General features: G+C 37.4%; 3 protein-coding genes across 9 annotated transcripts; 2 read left to right on the forward strand and 1 right to left on the reverse strand.

The window, feature by feature from the left end:
• Positions 1 to 73: 73 nt before the first annotated feature.
• dennd11 (DENN domain containing 11) lies at positions 74 to 9840 on the reverse strand. 4 transcript variants are annotated; one of them, XM_079621097.1, is made up of 11 exons: positions 9199 to 9822; positions 8299 to 8398; positions 7480 to 7638; positions 5500 to 5656; positions 4255 to 4393; positions 3380 to 3511; positions 2947 to 3097; positions 2794 to 2862; positions 1921 to 2112; positions 1768 to 1818; positions 74 to 1559 (listed from the first exon to the last, which is right to left on the reverse strand). In XM_079621097.1, the coding sequence occupies exons 1-10, from the start codon at positions 9581 to 9583 to the stop codon at positions 1806 to 1808; spliced, it is 1497 nt and encodes a 498-aa protein (XP_079477223.1). In that variant the 5' UTR covers positions 9584 to 9822; the 3' UTR covers positions 74 to 1559; positions 1768 to 1805. The 4 variants fall into 4 exon arrangements, with proteins under 4 accessions (XP_079477223.1, XP_079477220.1, XP_079477222.1 ...); XM_079621094.1 differs by lacking the exon at positions 1768 to 1818 and having other exon boundaries at positions 9199 to 9840; XM_079621096.1 differs by having other exon boundaries at positions 74 to 1818; positions 9199 to 9840.
• Positions 9824 to 16334, forward strand: wee2 (WEE2 oocyte meiosis inhibiting kinase). Of its 3 annotated transcripts, XM_079621092.1 has the most exons (13): positions 9824 to 9899; positions 10297 to 10361; positions 10777 to 11031; positions 11165 to 11364; positions 11436 to 11490; positions 11610 to 11779; positions 12598 to 12719; positions 12809 to 12955; positions 13052 to 13153; positions 13739 to 13824; positions 13994 to 14164; positions 15313 to 15461; positions 15586 to 16334. In XM_079621092.1, the coding sequence occupies exons 3-13, from the start codon at positions 10786 to 10788 to the stop codon at positions 15719 to 15721; spliced, it is 1584 nt and encodes a 527-aa protein (XP_079477218.1). In that variant the 5' UTR covers positions 9824 to 9899; positions 10297 to 10361; positions 10777 to 10785; the 3' UTR covers positions 15722 to 16334. The 3 variants fall into 3 exon arrangements, with proteins under 3 accessions (XP_079477218.1, XP_079477217.1, XP_079477219.1); XM_079621091.1 differs by lacking the exon at positions 9824 to 9899 and having other exon boundaries at positions 10204 to 10361; XM_079621093.1 differs by lacking the exon at positions 9824 to 9899 and having other exon boundaries at positions 10359 to 10435; positions 15586 to 16140.
• Positions 16335 to 16635: 301 nt separating this feature from the next.
• Positions 16636 to 20445, forward strand: bida (BH3 interacting domain death agonist). Of its 2 annotated transcripts, none has more exons than XM_079620103.1 (4): positions 16636 to 16774; positions 18112 to 18389; positions 19225 to 19358; positions 19476 to 20445. In XM_079620103.1, exons 2-4 carry the CDS (start codon positions 18146 to 18148, stop codon positions 19662 to 19664), a joined length of 567 nt encoding a protein of 188 aa, XP_079476229.1. In that variant the 5' UTR covers positions 16636 to 16774; positions 18112 to 18145; the 3' UTR covers positions 19665 to 20445. The 2 variants fall into 2 exon arrangements, with proteins under 2 accessions (XP_079476229.1, XP_079476230.1); XM_079620104.1 differs by having other exon boundaries at positions 16650 to 17840; positions 18024 to 18389; positions 19476 to 20167.
• Positions 20446 to 20821: the final 376 nt, after the last annotated feature.

Genomic DNA, 20821 nt, shown 5'->3' on the forward strand with positions numbered 1-20821 from the left:
TTTCCATGTTTCCATTTTAGTTGATAGTGTTTTGTCTTAAAACTACCCTCAAATACTGTGCAGGCAAAACATGTGATAGAAAAGAAAGAACCGTTTATTTCAAAATGGCAGTGAATAAGAATCACTGGCTTTAAAACAACAGACACATGCTGTTAGTTTGTATAACTGTATAGGTAGTGTGTAAGACAGAGGCATTACACTTAGTGCTTTGTGATACCAGTAGAGTAAAACTCAACATTCATTTAGCTTGTTATTATGACAAAGACTTGTGTAACACTTAGATAACGCACAAAAAGTATCACACATACACAATACCAGACAATTCCACCTGTACAATTATGTTACATGGCTGCTTAATATACATTCTCCATTCATTTACAATCAGACACTAAATAACCAACCATCATATTTATAATACAGAAGGTCTCAATTTCTCTGATAGATAGGAAATGTAAAAACTAAATTCACATTTAAGCAAATCTAGGTTATAAGCAACAGTATTGTTTGTTAATTTAAATATTTTATTTAACATAATTTAAAGAACTTTTGTCCATCCAACTGTTACAAACCTGAGTGCCTGCACTCGTTCCTAAGAAATCAATTGTCACAATGCGTTATTTTGTTATCAGGTTAAAATTTAGATGGATAGTGACTTTAATCTGAACAGGTCAAGTAAATGCTTTTCCATTTATGTTTTCTTTTGCTTTTCACCTATATTAATGCAGCTCTACAAATAATTTGATAAAGGATCCAGATTGGATTTTCACAGGATGAACATATAAACAAATCCACAAATGAATCAGCCTTGTGAGGCCAGTCTGCTGCCGTTATTCTGAAATTATCGACCCAAACACGTTTAAATAAGAAACCCCAAATATATACAAATTCAAAAGTCTTTCACAAGTGATAATCATGAGCATTGACTGATGACAAAGACAAGGAATAGAATCACATTCATTTCTACTCAAAAAAGCTGAATGTAACATTTGTGTGTCATTTGCATCATATGTGCATCAGCCGGTGCATTAAATGTATAATTTACATTCAATACCAAGGGTGATAGTGATTAAAGGCCTATATTCAGCATGAACAAACTAATTTTATGCTCCATTTCATCAGTGTGTAATAACAGCATTGAAATGACATTTGGGGAGTGAAATAAGAATGACTGTCGTTCATTCCCATTAACATACATGAATAAGTTCTGTGTCAAACTACAGTAGCAAAACTGATTGTGTCTTTTTGTTCATGCACAATAGATCACAAATAACACAACAAACACACTGACAGATGCCAGTTTTTTCCCAAAACGAAATGACTGGTTCACATGTATATTAGGTTTTTAAAAAAAAGTGGCAGAGATTGTGAAAATCTTCACCATCACAGTAGTGTGTAATATGCAACAACCATAAAACCGTTTTTTACCAAACCATTGTTACCAGCAAAAAAAACAAAGAAGATCCAAGAAGTGAGAGTTGCTTTTCCGATTCTCTGGTGTCCAAGTGAAGCAGATTTATATCCATTGGGGACGTCACATCAGTTCCCCCAGACAGCACTGGCTAGAAGAACAAAGTCACAACTGAAGACCACAGATTGAAAAGCGGTAGAGAGAGGCACAGAAATCATGTTTTGGAAACGAGCTTAGGCAGAGTCGAGAAGAAATCCAAGATGGCTGGAAGGATACAAAGCAGACAGACAGACAAGCAGAAAGACGTCACTGGATTGACTGGCCGCAAAGTGCACAAAAAGCCTGCAGTCAGATTGCACCTTGTTGGTGTTGGCAGTATCAGTGTGGTCCAGAGGTGTCAGGAATGGCTCCTGAGATTGCCAAGCCAGAGAAAGAAAGAGAAGAAAGCAGGTGATCAGTAGGCAGTGGGTTGTAGCCCTAATAGAAAATGGGCTCCAGAGACAGTGTCTTACGGGCAGCAGGGGTTGTCGATAACCAGCATGACGTCGATGCCGTAGATTTCCAGCAGGTCGACGAGAAAGCCGCGGTCGGCCTGAGGATCCAGCCCCATGGCTCTCACGTGCTCAGCGGTCAGGGTAGGATCAGCGCTCGCCGCCAACTCAGACAGGGTCTGGAAGATTCTGTTGTTCTGTTCCATGAAGAACCTGGATCACAAACAGTGGCAAATTCCATACAGATTAATCACAGCAACATAAATGTCATTTTCCCATTGGTTTCCACAAGAAAACGGTAAAAATAAAAGTAAACGTATGTCAGAAAACCAGTGTGTCCAGCTTTAGATTTGTAGACACTCATGAAATAGTTGCTTGATGTATAAATAAGGCTTTTTACATACTAAATGCAAAGCATAATGCAATTTACATGTGCAAATTTACATCAAATATACTAGAATTCAAAAAAATTGGGGTCAATAAAGTTTTTGTTTTCAGCCGCATTAAATGAATCAAAATTAACAGTTAAGACGTTATATATATATATATATATTAAAATAGAAACAGTTATTTTAAATTGTAATAATATTTTACAATATTGTTGTTTTTACTGTATTTTTTGGTCAAATAAATGCAGCCTTGGTGAGCATGAGACTTTTTTTTTTTTTTTTTTTGTAGAAAGAGAAATGTATTTAATCAAACTATCCAAAATTCAAAGTATAAAAATATAGTATTGGATTTTTTTCATTTTCCAAACAATAAAGTATACGTATGGTTTCATTAAGCTTAAAGCTTAAACTATTTCCATAATAAATAAAAAACAAACTATAACACTCTTTCAGTCTCACTAAAAACTGCTGATGTGATAAACTGAGGTGTAATTGCATCACGTACAAAATGAAGAGTTCTTCCTCATTAGATGTGCAGTCTCCATCCACCTCCTGAGAGTACAGCAGCATCTGCCTGCAACGATAGCAACATCATCAAATGCCTGTGGAATTATGTTTTCATGTGGGGTTTTTTTCAGATTTGAAAAGGCTGGTGTACCTCTGCTCACAGAGCTTGCGATACTTCTCTCGGTCCGCACTGTTGAGTCTAAGCAGAGGCTGGAGGCTCTCTCTGTGTGTCTTTACATTCTGATTGTCAATGTAGACATCATACAGCTCCTTCTTTTCCTCAAAGATCTTCTCTGTAGTACCTGAGAACCCAAATACAAATACAAATAAATAAAAAATGCAATGCACAGACACTCCACTGATTTATTCTTACTAATACTAAGTTAGAGTACATTATTCTTTCTTGAATTTATCAACTAACACAGATGTTGGAGGAAAAAGGAAAGCTTTTTTTGAGGATCAACCAAGAACTACACTCATTCTGAACTTTAATATTATTTAACATCAACTGTTTACAATGGTTAAACCATTCTGTGTCTGTGGAATTATGAATTTTGCCAACTTCAGTTGACTGAGAGACTTACAGGCCACATAAGACAGCTCAGACTCAAGAGCAGTGATGTCAGCAACGTTGATGTAAAAGAAGGGGCGGAACTCCGGAACAGTCAAGCCCATCCCAGGAATGGACACATTAGCAAGGCAGCAGCAACAGTATACTAATGGATGCAAAACAACACATAGCAAACAAAATCAAACGTGAAAACAACCAGAATTATATACTATAAAGTTACAGATTAAAATAAATCCACAAATCATTAGCTATGTTTCCATTCGTGCTTTATAAATGACTTGCAAATCCCAAAATTTGCATAAAAACAGGTGGATGGAAAGATAGCTAATGACAATGCCAAGACATTGGCAAGTGCATGTCGATAATCTATAACATTGGATTCTCAAGTTATTTTAGGGGTGTGTTTACATTTGTAGTTCGGTTCGCTTGGTTTGTTTGGTCCGGACAAATTTTTTTTTAAAAATTTAGTCCTCTTCCGCTAAGCGTTCACATTGCCATTTTAACACCAAACCTAAAGATACCGAACCTAAATGCATAGAGATATGTTCACACCCTGATTGATTGACTTTTATTATATATTTCGCGTCAGAACTAACCGAACATCCAAAACAATGCTGTGTGCTGGGCTAAATGCACTCGTTGTACGTGTGTAGCCTACATATGATGGTATTTTGACAAGCTGAGAACTGTGTAAAATGTGTAAAGGAGTCAAAACAGCATCCAGAATCCCTCCGTCTCACACACGCAAACAAAGATCTGCTGCGCACCAGGGTTCGTTTTAATCTAACCAAACATGCCAAGTGTGAACATACCCTTAATTTGTTATGGAAAATAAGTAGAAATGTTAGTCATGTGTCAATGTGCATGTTAATGGGTTTCCTCTCTCACCTCGATAGCAGACCACACCGACAGGGGGAGGAGAGAAAATGAGGATGCGTTTCCTGAGCAAAGCAAACTTCCACAGCACCATGATCTGCTCTCCAAAGAAGCGGATGAACTGGGACATGCAGCCAGCTGGGTGTGTAATCTAATCCAATGTGTACAGAGAAAGTGACAAAATGTGTTGCTTCAGATTTCTTATTAAATGACTCCACATATACAGACACACCACACAAATTAAAAAAGTCCTTTAAGTTTATAGACGGCTTTTAGATCATAGAGAAAATGATGAATAATAAAATAATTATTCATAGCCATAGACCTTAGTCAGGGTAGCAGCATTTATTTTTTGACAGGAATGAAAACGAGGCTGTGCGGGATAGAATCGCAGTGTGTTAACAACATACCAATCGTCTAGCCGACAAAACATACTTCCAAAAGAAAAAAATCAGTAGACAAAAAAACTCCATAAAACAGTTATGAAAGTTGTGAGTAATGAAAATCACGTCATCTAGGACCTTTATTCAGTGCATGCCACTGTAAAGACTGTCCCTCACCGCCTCGTTTTCATCTGTTAAATTCAATATGGCGTCTACCCTGACTAAGGTCTATTCAGCCAATAATTATGGCCATTTAGCTGATTAATAGAAGAGGTTATTCAAACTAGTATCATCTTTAAAATCCTCCAATTTCAGTTTTCATATTTTGTGAACAATTTTAAAAAGAAAGAATTGTATGTACTTTTTGTGTACTTCATGCTTGATATCATTACATTTTATTTATCTGCAATTTTATGTAAATATACAAACCATAAACATCTAGAATGTGCATATTTAAGACTGAACAAGGCCTTATTCAATAAACAATATAACCAAATCTAGTTCTGAGCTGAAGTATACATCAGCATATGTATCTCCTTATGTGGAATTCTTCTTTAACAATAGAGCATCTTGTGGTTTTTACACAGGCAAATTTGTCTCACAATAGTTCTTTTTTTCCTCCACAAAACTGAACTCTCCCATGCATATGCTGCTGTCAGGATGTGCAGAAGTAATGCACGATTAATCAGTAACACGAAATTCCCTGAGTGGCCTGGCCTAGATTTCTTTAGAAACTAAAAAATAACTTAAAAAAAATAAATTATCTAATTATCTAAAGCTACTTTCATAAAAAAAAAAAAAATGTAATGACGAGATCTTTAAAAAAGCTGAAGCTTTGATTAGTGGCAGACAATATTGGGTTATATCTTCAAACCTTCATCTCTGGATGCATGCAGCGGTTGACTATGGGTCCAAGAGCGCTGGTCGGGCAGGCTGTGACCAAACCGTTCCCTCCTGGGGGCAACACTGCCTTTTTATCCTCGTAGAAAGCTTCCAGTGGAGAGTACTGGCCTGGACACTGCAACTGGTGCCTGTAAGAATGCATTTGCAGAATTAAAGCTAGTGTAGGCAATGTTTTTCATAAACACTTTTTGTTTTACTGGTTAAAACTCTCTTCACATCCTGATAGTAATCAATTTATTAATTCATAAACCAATTCAGTCGTATCTGACTCTTGGTGATTCTATGGGCCATCTCTTGCCATACACGATTTAATAAGTCAAGTCTGTGTGAGGTAATGAAGCTGCTAACACAAGGGCTCTTGAAGCTCCGCCCTCTGTGGGGAGCAGCAGCTCATTTGCATTTAAAGGGACAGACACAAAACAAGTTTTAGCTCACCCTCAAAAAGTGACAACTTTAACATGCTATATAAAAATATCTGTGGGGTATTTGGAGCTAAAATTTCACATACACACTCTGGGGACATCAGAGATTTATTTTACATCTTGTGAAAAGGGCATTATACCACCCCTTTAAGTACACTTTTTCAGTATCTGTACTTTACTTGAGTATTATTTTTTTCTGGAAACTTTAGACTTCACTACATTTGAAAGACAAATATTGTACTTTTTACTCCACTACATTTATGTCAAGATCCTTGAGTAGAAAGTAGTAACTTCATTTGGTTGGAAATGAAAGTCGGGTTGACGTCAGAACTCGACTGATGTTGGTTTCTGACGTCAACCCCGATTTTCATTTTCAACCACATTACAACGTTAGAGGTCAATCTGACGTTGGTTTCTGACATCAACCTGATTTAATTTTCAACGTTGGGTTTGGTCTTCTAAATGCAAATTTTGTCATTGTTTTGGAGCACACTAGCTTATAGATAACAATAAGGCAAACATATACATACTAAAAGCCAAAAAAACTTGAAATAGGGCACTATTTGAGGGAACAGCCATTTGGGTGTCTGAAACGATTGTGGACGTTATTGAGTGCACTTATTCAATCTCACATTGATTCAATCCCACTACTGGAATTGTGTTCTAGAAATAAATTTGATATTGATATGAGGGCAGGTAGGCAGGCATAGATTCAGAGGCATAAGGAACTGTAAGTAAACAATGCATTGATATTTACTTTTGATACTTAAGTACTTTTAAAGATGAGTACTTCTGTACTTTTACTTAAGTAAAAATCGGTCTGTACAACTTTTACTTATAACGGAGTAATTTGACCAGTAGTATCTGTACATTCACTCAAGTAAGGAAATTGTGTACTTTGTACACCTCTGTCTAAAATTAATCCAAATAGTCAATTACATTATCTTAAATATGTTATGTAATGGATTGTAACCAACTACAATTTTAGTGATGTAATTTGGAATCAGTAACCGACTATAATTTGTAAGTAACCTACTCAGCACTGCACTTACACCTACGGAAAATGAGTCTCCAATTCACCTATACTGCATGATTTTAGATTGTGGAGGAAACTGGAGTGCCCAGAGGAAACCCACGCAGACACAGGGAGAACATGCAAACTTCAAACAAAAAGGCCTTCTGGCTCAGTCGGGACTTCTTGCTGTGAGGCGACAGAGCTACCCACTGAGCCACTGTGCCGCCCTCAGCAATTAATAATAGAAGGGGTCTACTCTAAATATAAATTTTTTTTTTACATGTATCTTATATGGAAGACTCAGGACCAAAAAATCTGAATGCAATGACAGGATGTCCTACCGGCCTGTCAACCTATATATTTGCCTATATATTAGCAGATATCACGTCATCATCACATGCAACTCAGAGCTTATGTTTAATGCATAACAACATCTTAAAATAGTAATGATGCGTGCAAAAGAGTAAGAGGAAGAAACATAACAAGGTAAAACGTGTTGCAAGAATACACTCACCGGACTTGGTTCTCCAGGAAGTGCATGTAACGGTATAGCAGTGTGTAAGAAGGAGACAAAATCCCTACAGATTTCATCCGAGCTCCTCGTTCCAGCTCACTTTCCACAGGCATGTTGGCGAAGCACGCTAGTCCAAAGTAACATCCTTTACGGAAATATCTACAAAAAGAGACAAGCACATTTAATCTAGATTTATCTACATACATGGCTATGTGCACAAAATTAACCTATTTGAATGCAAGTATGAAAATACTACTATAAACAGTTTGCCTCATGATTACAAATTATCTTGATTAATGGGACAAACACAATACAAAGCAAAACAATTGGTCAAATCTTATGTAATGTAATGGGGGTTGAGAGAGAACAACAATACACAAGAGCAACACAAAATTCACTTTTTTTAATGGACAATATTTGGATTGAAAACATTTATTCCATTTCTAGGTTGTTGGTCAAAATGTAACATGAATAACAAATAGATACCATAAAGGATTTTATAATGTGAGGTCTAGCGTAAATGTAACACTGGATATTAAATAGAAATTGTATTACTAAATTTAATCTGAATTTCAATAAAAAAAAAACTCCTAAAAAAAATCTACTTATGTAAACTTTGTTTAAACTGTGCAGAAAATTATTGTAGTGTGTTTTTACTAATTTTAGCACAGTTCAATCAAATGTTTATTAGAGGAAGGTATTTTTGCAGTAATTAGTACCGTTAATTAGTTATGCGTTATGTGTAAACAGGTTGAAAATATTATACAATTGCCTTCGGCCCCTTATTAATGCAATGGGATTTAAGAAAGAGATTCTTACATGAAGTCACTTGAGATCCGATGAGAGCCGCTGGCCATTGACTTGAACTCTACTCCATCTAGATTCACATCTTGAGGTAGGCACCATTCTATCATGTTCCCTGTAAAAGACACAATGTGGGCCTATGTAAACATTTGTGAAGCTGTTGGACTAGGTTTTAGTCAAATAGTGTTTGCAGAAGAACACAAAAACTCTCCAAATGCCTTTCTCCACTAAACTTCCTAGAAGCAAAAGAGGAAGTTGGTTAAGAACAGTACAGTAGTCTGCCGGATGACTTATACAACTCTCACTTCATATTCTATTTATTTCCTTACTAGTGATAACAAATCCTCCCATATGGGAAAAATGAGGATGCCTCTGTCACAAACACACATTATTGCATAGGGTGCTATTGCACACATATATGATAAACACATTTTCAGTTTCTTAATTAAAATAAACATTTTGATATGTTTTGTGTAGCTTACAGTAAAAAAATAAGTGGTGTAATGGTTTGGAGACTGCCATAAATAAATAAAAACCTCATAAAAAGTCTTAAATAAAATAAAATAATAAAAAAGGAATGTAGGCATAAGTAGTTCAGCATCATCTTTCATTTTTAGATTATTAGAACAAACAGTAGAGACAAAAAAATTTTTTAATAAAAAAATATATTGTTTATATTAAAACTTTCCGAGTAACTAACATACAAGAAGACGATTTTGTCATGTGACAATAAAATAAGTTTTATTTTTTGCATAAAAGTTGTTATTAAATCAAAATAGAATTATTATTATTATTATTTCCTCTTCATCATCCTCTCTGACATTCTTATTTGGGACTGCCATATATAGTTTTTATTTATTTATATATATCTCAGTCAGTCATTTTACATTACCGGTATTTGATGATTAACCTCACCCGATCTGGTGTCGAAAGTCACAACGAACACAGCAACAATCTGATCTTTTTCTTCCCATCCAGACCCAGTGATCCTCCGATCCCTGACCGACAGACCATGAAAGGCGCAGTCTCCCTCTTCATCAGTGGCAGAAGCATCTCCTCCCGGGCCGCTGTATTTATATGGAGACTGTGGACTTTCACCTGGAACAGCTGTTACACTATTCGGTCTCGCTGGGCTTCTGTTTGGAGAGATATCTACCCCTACACTGCCCTCGGTCGGGTAACTCGATAGACCGGATTGTATTGAATCCCCAGTCTCCGGTGATGGACCTGATGGGGCAAGTTCGGCCGGGGGAACCTCCTCCCAGTCCAGCAGCGGGGCGCGATCCGACTGCTCGACCATAGCGTTTTTCGATATTGACTATCGACGAAATAAACAAAGTCGTCGCACTCGGTACAGAGCGGTCAGTCGGAGCGACCAACGCCACGCAAGAAACGGAACATAGCGCTGGTTGCGATACAAATCCCTAAATGTAGTAATACAGACAGGGTAACAGACGCTACCCAGGCGTACACTGTTTTGATGATGTCACACACTTCCGCTCACGTGGTACAAAAGGGTTCTCGTTATCAACCTCCACCCACCCGAAAAATAAATACACCATGATGTTGTCTGTGTGCGCAGTCCCCTAAAATAAATATGTTGACGACTTTTAACGGCAATAATTAGCTTTCTTAATAGTCAGAATTCAAGTTTTGGAAACCACACATTTAACTTTTTAAAAATGTTTTCTATTTACAAATAATACATTGTGAAAGTGACGATATTTTTGTAGTCTATAGTAGTCCTTTAAGCATATGAAGGCACGAATATTTATAAAGAAATACTTGTGGTGATGATTCTGTGATTCATTTCACACACAAACGGCCAAACGGGGCCTTACTGTTTGGATCATAACAAATATTGTCGGAGAACAGATCCAAAAGATTCGAGTCATTCGGTGTGTTAATGTGTGAAGTGGCGATCGGTTCAAATCAAACACACCTACTAAGTGAATTTAAACGCTTGATACTAGTTAGCAGAGTTAATTAATGGTCGAGTCACTCCGCCCATAGTTAAAGGACCTCGTTAACTTTGACGCGCCGCGTTCAAGCGTGGTCGCCCGTGAGCTCATTTCAGGGTAAGTTCGAACTGCATTTTTGTTCAAAACAAGCAAAATAGTACCATGCAAGCGACATTGTGAAAGAATAATTTGTAAATATTTTGCTCTACTAACAATAAAACATCCTTTGAGGCCTAACTAAGGAGACTGCTCTCATAACGTTAGGCCTAACATCAAATAGCCTAACACAATTCTGATTATGTTTGCCTGTCATGTCTTTATTTCAAATAAGTTACATATTGTGTAAACATAAGCAGCACATCTCAATTGCTATAATTCATTTTAATAAACCCATACACCATATAAGTTATTTTGTTGGCCATCTGTCACCCCACTTTTTAGTTGTTGGAATTGTGTTGACCAATACTGGCTGACGGCTAACTTATGGTTGCTTTTCCCCCTTTTTTTTCTTCCCTTTTTCTTCTGATTGTAGTGGTCTGAAATGGCCTCTGTGAATGCAGCACAGCAGCACCTGAACTTCTCCAGCAGTGGGGAGGAGGACAGCAGTGACAATAGCTTTGATGAATGGGCACACAGAAGTGTTTCAATCAGAAGCCCCTGTCGGACGCCCCGGATACAGCGCCACCGCACCAGGAGCATCACTGTTTCCCCTTCCATCCCTACCTCTCCCATACCGTATGCTGCCTGGAAAAAACTCCGGCTTTGTGACTCGCCCAGTACACCAAAGGTAGCCTAATCTTCCAGCTCTACGATTTCATGTGAACTTTGATGCAATGACAGTCTACTTTATACTTTTGTATGAGCAATGCATGCAGTTGATCCTATTTACATTTACATCATCCAACTTCCTCCACTTACAGAGTTTGCTGTCTAAATCGACCCTCCCTTGCTCTACCAGCAAGCCGTGTCGCAGTCAAAGATTCCTTCGTCTGCCTAGTGCTTTTGACCATGTGTCCTCAGTGAACGTTAACCCTTTTACACCAGACACTGTGCGCAGGAACAGTGAACACCACAAGAGGAAGAGCCAAAGGAGTGATGATTATGAGGATGATGCACAAAGGTAACACCGCACTTGCATATAAGCAATGCCCATTGTGGACCTGGATAAATTAAGTATCTTTATTTCAACAGATCTACAGACACTCAGAACTCATCAGAGGATGAGAGTTTCTTCCTCCCCTCAAAGGTATGGTTTTAAAGACCTTAGTAGTTCATCCTTGTCTTTTTATGTAGTAGGTTTATAATACTTCATAATCCCACCGGAAGCTTTGGTAAATCTGTGTTCTCCCATCTGTTGGGCTTCAGAGACCAGCAGTGTCATCCCGCATGCTGTCACGTTACGAGAGTGAGTTTCTAGAGCTGAGCTGCATCGGCGGGGGCGAGTTTGGTTCCGTGTATCGATGTGTGAAGAGGCTGGATGGTTGCATGTACGCCATCAAGCGCTCGCGCAGGCCAATTGCAGGCTCCACCAATGAGTGAGTCAGCACTGCCACAGTGCTTCATTATTTTCTTTTTTCCAAATGGACCCTTTTAACGTTTCTGGGGTTCTCAGAAGCAGAAGTCATCATAGTTGGGGGAACTTGTGATGGTGACCGGGAGATCATTTGTGTATTCCTATTTGCTCCAATAGCCAATGAAAAAAGCCATGTTTCCATGACTTTGCAAAAGAGGGAAAAAAATATACAATCTTAAAAATAAAGGTAATTTTTTGGCATATATGGTTCCATGAAGAACGTTTAACATCCGTAGAACATTTCCAAAGCTTGAAAGGTTCAGGTTCTGCTCAATGACAATTTTTTTTTATTTTTATAACTATTCACTGAAAGGTTCTTTGGAGAACCAACAATTGTTCTTCTATGGCATCGCTGTGAATAGCTCTTTTTGGAAAACTTTAAGAGTGTAGAGAAACGGCTTACAGCAGTCAGAAGAGAAAATGTCAAATTTGCTGTCATTCCCTCAGCCATCATATTAGAAACATCTGTGCAGCAGTGTTAATTTATTTTTTGTACTTTACTGCCAAGGTAATATAACACCAAATATAGCATTATAAATGTTGTTATTTATTTATTTCAAATGAAAAAATGTGCGATATTGTGGAAACGTCATCGAATAGTCTATGAAAAGCGTCCATTTTAAAACCTATTTGTATCCGTGAACTTAAATGTCCTAATTGAACTACGGTCTAATCCTGGTTAAATCTAAGCCCTGTGTGAAGTTAGGTGAAGATTTGTGTGAATCCTTGATGAATCTCAGACCTTATTAATGTAAAACAAGTTCCTTTTTTTTTTTTCAGACAGTTGGCCTTAAAGGAAGTGTATGCCCATGCGGTGTTGGGCCATCACCCTCATGTTGTCCGATACTACTCTGCATGGGCTGAAGATGACCACATGATTATACAAAATGAGTACTGCGATGGTAGGACAGAAGATCACAACATACTGTAGATGGTTATGTGTTTGTTTTTTTTGTGTTTTTTGAGAACTTTTATTTTTTTGGTCTTGTAGGTGGTAGCCTCCATGATGCTATAACTGAAAAGGAGGAGCAAGGGGAGTATTTCAGAGTTCCTGAGCTAAGGGATCTGCTCCTACAGGTCTCCATGGGGCTCAAATACATCCACAGCTCAGGCCTAGTGCACCTCGACATTAAACCCAGTGAGCTCGGTGTATCTTTTGTTGTCTTTTACATGCCTGTATATGCACTTAATGGAAAATTTGACTGGCACATGCTTACATTTCCATCCTTTTCAGGTAATATTTTCATCTGCCGTCGACTCAGCTCGAGCGCTGGTGGAGAGGGAGACAGTGAAGAAGAGGATGAAAGCCCCTCCTCTGGGGTTGTATATAAAATTGGTATCTTCTTACCTCTCCATGTTTTCAACCCTTAAATGCATAAGTGTTTTCCCTATTATTATTATTATTATTATTATTATTACACATTCAGGTATTTAGTGATCCGGAAGGTTTATCTAACATGGATGGATCTCTAAATTGCCCCACAATAGGATAAAATAAATGTCCTGAGATAATTCCTGATCACCAACATATTTTTTTTCACTGAAACCTAAATTAAATCTTTAATTTAGTCTAAAACTTACTTAACTTAAATTTGGGTGACTGAGCTCGTTATGCTGTTCAGGGTGATGCATTAAACTAGTCATAGTAAAGTTCTTCAGCAACAAGCTGCCTTGTGATTATTTCAGCCGAACAAATTTTGCATATTGCGGTTCTAGAATAAATTTTGATTATGGTAAAGTCTGTCCAGCTGTCCATACAGCACACGTTTATCCATGTTGTGCACACAAAGTAGTCGCTGACACAGTCAAAACAAGCCATCAGAGAAGGGCTAATTAAATGTATAATTAAATGCTTATTAAAGGGCTAATTTGACATATATATATCATTAATAGCTGATATCATGGGTCCCTTGTTCTTTAGGTGACTTGGGTCATATAACATCCATCTCAAGCCCTCAGGTAGAGGAAGGGGATAGCCGTTTCCTGGCCTATGAGGTCCTGCGAGAGGTACAATATCTGTTTGAGCTTTCTCAGGGTGTTTAGTTTGCTGCAGAGGTTAAACTGCACTCCACTGATCTTGTATACAATGATCACGTGGACGAAACAAGATAATTGTGGATGTGACCAACTGTCGCTGTGATTTTTCCTGACTGTATTTTGCCTTTTTTGTTTACAGGTCTACACACATCTTCCTAAAGCAGATATTTTTGCGCTGGGCCTGACATTGTTATTAGCTGCTGGAGCTCCACCACTTCCTCAGAATGGAGACAACTGGCACAGCCTCAGACAGGGTGAGCTACCCAGCCTGCCTCAGGAGTTACCAGCACCCTTTAAAGACCTTTTAAAGGTACTGTTTGAGGAAGCACATCCGAGTCGTTCATTGCATTCCCTGTAATGGTTTTGACAAAGTTGGTTAAGTTTCCCAAAATAATCAGTTTACTACTTGACCTCAGAGACTGACTGTATGAATCCATTGTAAACATAAACCAAAACTTCAAAACCACCAGCATATTCATGAGAATTCTTCAGAATGGCAGAGGACTGAACTGAAACTAAAAGTATCAGCATTCAGGGGTGTCTAATTCCATGTAAATGAAAATGACAGTGGTGTGTGTGCATCTCATATTCTATTAGTCTTGGGTGGTTTTTAAAAAAAGCATGTACCGTACTTTTATTCCACCAGCAGAGGGCATAGAAGCAACTATCATAAAATGCTGGTCAATGTAGTTTCGGTTCAGTCCTCTGCAATTCTGTAGTAGTGGGAAGTTGGGATCATTTTACTGACTCGGATCTTTGAATCTCGTTCATCAAAATGAACAAACCTTTTTTCGAGTCATTTTGTTCATTTCAGCAGAATGTATTTAAAATGTTACACGTTAGCCAAATTCCCCAAACACATCAAATGTTGATTGCATTTAGAATAAGAAAAACAAAAACATTGTAATGCAAGGAAAAGGCCAAATTATGAGAAACCGAAACGATTCATTAATTTATCTGGGTCTTCAGGCTATGCAGTCTGTTAGTTTACTTCACCTCCCGAAGCCGTTCGTTCATCCCGTGACATCCTCATAAACTGAGCTATACAGTCTGTAGTACCGGATACAGAATTATTTAGTTCACGTTTCGAGTCTATCGACTTCGGGTTCGAGTCATTCGTTCATCACGTGGCAAAAGAACGAAAGACTCAGAAGAATCAGAACCGAAGACTCAAGAGATGAACTAATCATTTCAGTTTCCTGTACAGAACCCATAGGATGTTGTGCGGTCAACACAAAATGAACGAATCATTCTCTGAGACAACTCCGTAGTCCCGAGTCATTTTAAAGATTCGTTCAAAATGAACGAATTGTTCATGACCGACCCATCACTACAAATCCGAAGAATTCTCACAAATGTGCTGGTGGCTTTGTAGTTTTGTTCACCATGGAGTCATACATTCAGTCTCTGAGGTCAAAATTGAAAACCTAATATGGACAATACATTTGTATTTGATAGACTATGTTAGATCCTGATCCTACTACAAGGCCATCTGCATCTGCGTTGTGTCGGCATGATGCACTGCGCAAGGAGAGAGCTGGCAAACTGGCTGCACAGCTTCGCAAGGAGCTAAATGTGGAGAAGTTCAGGACGGCTATGCTGGAAAGGTGAGTAATCTGGCATACACTCTAGGACTCCATTTCATAAGGAAGCACTACTTGAATTGTTCACTTCCTTGAAATAATCACTTATGCTGAGGTATTTATTGCAACGCCTTTTATTTCTACTTAGAGAACTCAAGGAAGCCCGGCTGGCTGCTACCTCACCCCAGCAGTCATCCCAACCAGGGTCTCTTCCGAGAGCTGGGAGGAAGCTTGTGGGTAGAAATGCAGCCCGGTCTATGAGCTTTGGTTTCCCCGGATACTAGCACTGAATCATGTATCATCTCAACATGCCTACAAACTGTATTTCTGGAATGAAACAGTCAGACACATTTGTATTACTCAGCATGTCGTGGTAAAAATAGCACTCCAGATCCTTTTTTTTTTTTTGTCTTGAACTTGACGTGTCTAAAATGAACACTGCCACTGCTGTTTTATGTGGTCGTGCATGAATCGGCACATATTTAAGTTGTGCTGTTGAATACCAAATTGATCTTGTCAAATAACCAGTTCATTTTAATTGTAAATAAAGTTTTTAAATGTTTTCTGAGTGATGTTGATTGATGTACCTTCAACTCTTTCTGTTATGGTTGATTTAGCAACATCACTTCACAAGAAAAAGATGGCAAAACAATTAAATGTCCACCAGGTATGCATTTTAGTAAGACTCGGGTGATCCTTCTAGAAGAGATGTCCTAGGACAGTGGTTCTCAAACAGGGGGCTCCAGTATCTCTTTAAATGTTTGTTATATTAGCATATTTCAAAGATGTAGCCTACAGCTTAAATTGAGTTTGCTACAAGGGGGGAAATAGGAGGGTTTTTTTTTTCGTTTTGTCTTAGTCCATTGTGCACGTGGTGTAATAGTACATTTGTCAGCCAACTTCTCAGAATTCCTTATCTGGCAAGTGCAGTCTAGCAGAAGGGGAAATAATTCGTTTCTAGAAACCCCTTTCTGCAGGTCAGTTGAAAAGTAACTTTAAAGTCTGTTTATCTTTGCCTTCTCGGCGATTATGTAAAAAAAAAAAAAAATCTTATTTTAATGCCTTTTAACAAACAGCAAGAATAATATCTAACATGTTTCAGACGCTACACAGACACAGTCTACTTGGAAATTCCCCTCTTATATATACTGTATGGAAATTCCGGGCCCGTTAATAGCCTTTGGCCACGCCTTCGTACGTGACGCGTCACTCACTGATACGCATGAACAACAAGGCGGCGATTAAAGTTTGCATTTCTCAGTCACAGCAGCACTTTAGAGTTTGTTTGTTTTTCGGAGATAATGCTTCACCGTCCGGTATCTTGACTGAAAGTTTACGTAAGTAACGAATGTTTCTTCTTTCACTCAAAACAAAATACGGTCGACAGGTGTTATAAGTTAACGTTACACGATTTTGAACATTTGCGTCAAGAATAAATATAGTATTAAAGTACACCCCGGTAACCTTTTGCTACGAGATCGTAGGCTTAGCATGGTTTGTGTCGATAATGTCACGACACTTTATGCAGTTTATTTAAATATAAACATCCATTCACATGTCTAGCTACTCTAGTTTATCTAACGTTAACTTACCTAAGTTAACGTTAGACCAATATTTCATGCTTCCCTCAGTTTGACTAAACTTTCCTGTGCAGAACTGCACGTGATATTAATGTTCAGAAATGTGATGCATCTGGCTGGTATTTTTATTTTAGAACTGCATTAATCATTGGTTTTAGTGTGGTCCTTTTTAGAGATGAATTTCAACTTCAGTCTGTCTTTGTTTTGATCTGAAAATCATTTCTTCTAAAACTGATATTCGGCACAAAATGGGGGAATCAGCCAAACGCACTGTTTTCAATTACATTTGTATTCTAAACTTCACTATGACTTAGAAAATTAGCCAAAATTATCAATAATATACCGCATAATGTTAGCTAGCCGCTAACTGTTCATATTTTCAGCTGCTTGCTAGTTAACGTTATCTAGTTTGAGCTTGGATATTTCATCATCTTATTACAAGCCAACCGTCGTCACAACCATGAACTAACGTTACATGTTTGCGTTTATTTAGCTTTTGTATATCATGTTTTTTATATACAGTTATATAATATATGATAATACACAGATGTTCAGTAGTTTAAAGGGTGGAGATGACACGAGCAACGCCAAGGTCGTGATCAAATGTTAATACCTTGAATGCATTAGCTTTGGGTAAGAGTCTGTCAAATGCGCTATTGCTGTCATAGCAGAGAACCTAAATTAAGTTTTAAAAAGTCTTTATTTACTTTATTTTTATATTGTTTTTACAAATGTAAATGTCAGGTTTAGTTCACTTCCCTAGACCATATGTAGTAAGTATGGCAAAATATTAAATACATTTAAATTATATATTTATCAGGCTGTATATAGTCTTGAAAATCATTACCGTGTCTTGTTTTTGTCATGATATCAGGTAAAATATGAAATACATTTAAATTATATATTTATCAGGCTGTATATAGTCTTGAAAATCATTAGCGTGTCTTTTGTTTTTGTCATGATATCAGGTAAAATATTAAATACATTTAAATGATATATCTATCAGGCCGTATATAGTCTTGAAAATCATTACCATGTCTTGTTTTTGTCAAAATAATGAAACTATCTGCTTTTGTGTTTCTCTTTAATTGCAGAGCACCTGTATGAGGCATTACACCGCTTTGTGCAATGGAGCGCAACAGAAACATTGAACATTTTCCGCACTGTTCCCTGCTGCTTCTTTCCTTTTTTGAGCAAAAAGGCTGCCAAAATAGTGAGCTTAAAAGAGAACTTGATGATTTTGATCTTCCCTCCGATCACAATTATATTGAAAGTGACTGCGGCGATTTACAAACCGATGGACATAGTTCCTCAGTCTCCTACAGAGACCTTTTGCATGATCTTCAGAATCAAGTTCAGCCTCAACTGCCAGGTATTTTTACTGTTATCTTATTATTTTCTCTTACCTTATTTGTACTGTTTTCTGATTACCTTAATTGATACCAGTAAGCCAATGTTTATTTTAATGTTATGGCTGATAACTATGCAAGCATGTTTCCACCATGAAATAAAAAAAAGGTAATTGCAACTTACAATTCTGACCTTTTTTTTTCTTGCAAATGTAAGTTTATATCTCTTTATAACTCACAATTCTGACTTTATATCTCTCAGTTCTGACTTTTATTTCTCACAATATCGACATTACATTTTCTCAATACAGATTTTTCTCTCTCTCGGATTAAGTTTATATCACAATTCTGAGGGGAATTGTGAGATTCTGACTTTTTGCAGTTGCGAGTTTAAATCTTACAATTCTGAGAAAAAAGTCAGAATTTGTGAGATGTAAACTCAGGATTGTGAGGAGAAAGTTATAAAAAGTTGTAATTTTTTTTATTCAGTGGTAGGAACGAGTTTCAATAGATAACTAATAAATAGACAATATTTTATCTAATAGAAAAAAAAAAATCTCAAATCATGATATTGTTAATATGTAATATTCTGAGGTGGGTCCTCCATTAGAAAAGCACTTCAATTAACAGTGCTAAATATTTGCCGTAATCTGGCATTATCTGTTTAAATTAGAGCTATATGATAGCTATATGAAATTGTCAAATATAAAAATTGGAAATTAATGGCCACAATTAGATATCCAAAAATCTAATCAGTATTTATTTTGCATTCCTAATTTTTAGTTATATTAAAACCACTGTATAATTTTTGCTGTTGTCCATGTCAGTTAACACGGCTCTTGTGTATCTCCATCTCAGTGGATGCTGAACAGGCTCGGGCTGCAAGGGAAATGGCTGCAGAGCTGATCAGAATTGCAGACTTGCTTGAGCAGAGAGTCCTGTTCCAAGCCGCTGAAACTTTGACCAAGAAACTGGACACTTGTGACGCTCGGGTAAGACAAATGATTCTGAGCAGTTTATTTATTCTAATAAATTTACACTAATGGTTCCTCCTTAAACCTGGCATCATTTAACACTCATATCTCACAATATTCCTTAAACATTTGCAGTTATGGTCCAGACATCTATCTGATGGAGTGCAGGGCTTGCTTCACCAGGTGGCCGGAGCCAAAGAGTTTAAGAAGGAACTTGTCGAGATGGCCTTGACTTTTGTGCTCATGAAGACTGTGTGTGAGCGTGTGCCCCGGTATTTGTTCAGACTTTATGGCACTGTGGTGCAGTTTTTCGGATCTCGCTGATCCCTGATGAGATCTGTGTACCAGTTATACATTTGTAAGGGATATGATGTGAATGTTTGTATGAATAAAAGATAAATGTGAACGTTTTTGCCTCCTGTAAAGAGAAAGTTGGGTCATGGTTCAGTCATGTTCAAGACTGAAACTTTTTTTTTTTTTTTTACCACCATTGTTTTCATTACTGTTTCATCCAAGTTTTCATTACTGTTTTAATACGTTGTGAAACAAGTTTATTTTTGCATTTTGGTCATGTTAAGTTTTATGATTAGGCATTAGACTGTTTCTTTAACTGCCATGGAAAAAGAATACCCTGATTAAGCAGAAAATTGTATATTAAACCAACTTATAGAAAAATGTGCATTATTCATCTCTCCTCTGCTAACTTTTAGTTTAAAAGTGCATTCAGTAATAGTCACCTAGCCTGTTTGGGTTATCACATGATGCACCGTTCTTTTCATGTACAACAAACCTGAGTCATATCAGTACAAAATAGAGGAACCAAACTTAGTTTCTGTTTGCGTCTTTTGTTGTTGTTGTTATTTTAATTTAGGCAGTTTCATTATAATCAAATCCATGCTTAAATTAGGACACAAAACACCAGGTTCACCCTTGATTGAAGTTTTATTTCACAGCTTTTGTCCATCTATGATACAAAAAAACCTCACTTGCAAAAAAAAAAAATAGCACTTTGTTTTCTCTGACGTGAGGTTGCCAACCACTGACACAACAGGTGAATCCTGCCTGTAGATGGGACTTCTGCTTATGTTTTTTTATTTTGACAAAGGTCTCTATCGGATAGGCACACAACAGGGAAACGGGGGTGACAAGGCTGTGCCGTGCAGGCCTTTTGAGCTTTTAAGGATCAAACAACAGCACAAGATACAGCCAAGGTGTAAATCAGAGGCTGGAGAGACAATACTTGGTGTGAGGAGGACTGAGGAGACAAAAGAAAAACAGCAAAGAGCTGATTTGTGTGACTCAAGACATTTGAGACATTCGGGTCCCCCCAAAACTGAAGTCAGCACTTGATTTGAGCAACAGTTAAATTTAGAATACGCAATGTTTTTCATAATCACTTTTTGTAATACAAGTTTAAACTTCACATCCTGTTTGTGCATCCTGACACATCCATAATGCTTCACGCCATAACTACTGTAATG

The sequence above is a fragment of the Phoxinus phoxinus genome, assembly GCF_949152265.1.
Source record: "Phoxinus phoxinus genome assembly, chromosome: 8".
NCBI classification, from domain to species: domain Eukaryota; kingdom Metazoa; phylum Chordata; class Actinopteri; order Cypriniformes; family Leuciscidae; genus Phoxinus; species Phoxinus phoxinus.

Coding starts and splice junctions, on each gene's coding strand:
- dennd11 (XM_079621094.1), bottom strand. CDS start 9,583: ATGGTCGAGCAGTCGGATCGCGCCCCGCTGCTGGACTGGGAGGAGGTT. Junction 7,639..8,298: donor CGGATCTCAAGTGACTTCAT/GTAAGAATCTCT, acceptor CTCTTTTTGTAG/ATATTTCCGTAAAGGATGTT. Junction 1,560..1,920: donor ATCGACAACCCCTGCTGCCC/GTAAGACACTGT, acceptor TTGTTCTTCTAG/CCAGTGCTGTCTGGGGGAAC.
- bida (XM_079620103.1), top strand. CDS start 18,146: ATGGAGCGCAACAGAAACATTGAACATTTTCCGCACTGTTCCCTGCTG. Junction 18,390..19,224: donor AGTTCAGCCTCAACTGCCAG/GTATTTTTACTG, acceptor TCTCCATCTCAG/TGGATGCTGAACAGGCTCGG. Junction 19,359..19,475: donor TGGACACTTGTGACGCTCGG/GTAAGACAAATG, acceptor AAACATTTGCAG/TTATGGTCCAGACATCTATC.
- wee2 (XM_079621092.1), top strand. CDS start 10,786: ATGGCCTCTGTGAATGCAGCACAGCAGCACCTGAACTTCTCCAGCAGT. Junction 13,154..13,738: donor TGGGGTTGTATATAAAATTG/GTATCTTCTTAC, acceptor CTTGTTCTTTAG/GTGACTTGGGTCATATAACA. Junction 14,165..15,312: donor CCTTTAAAGACCTTTTAAAG/GTACTGTTTGAG, acceptor TGTATTTGATAG/ACTATGTTAGATCCTGATCC.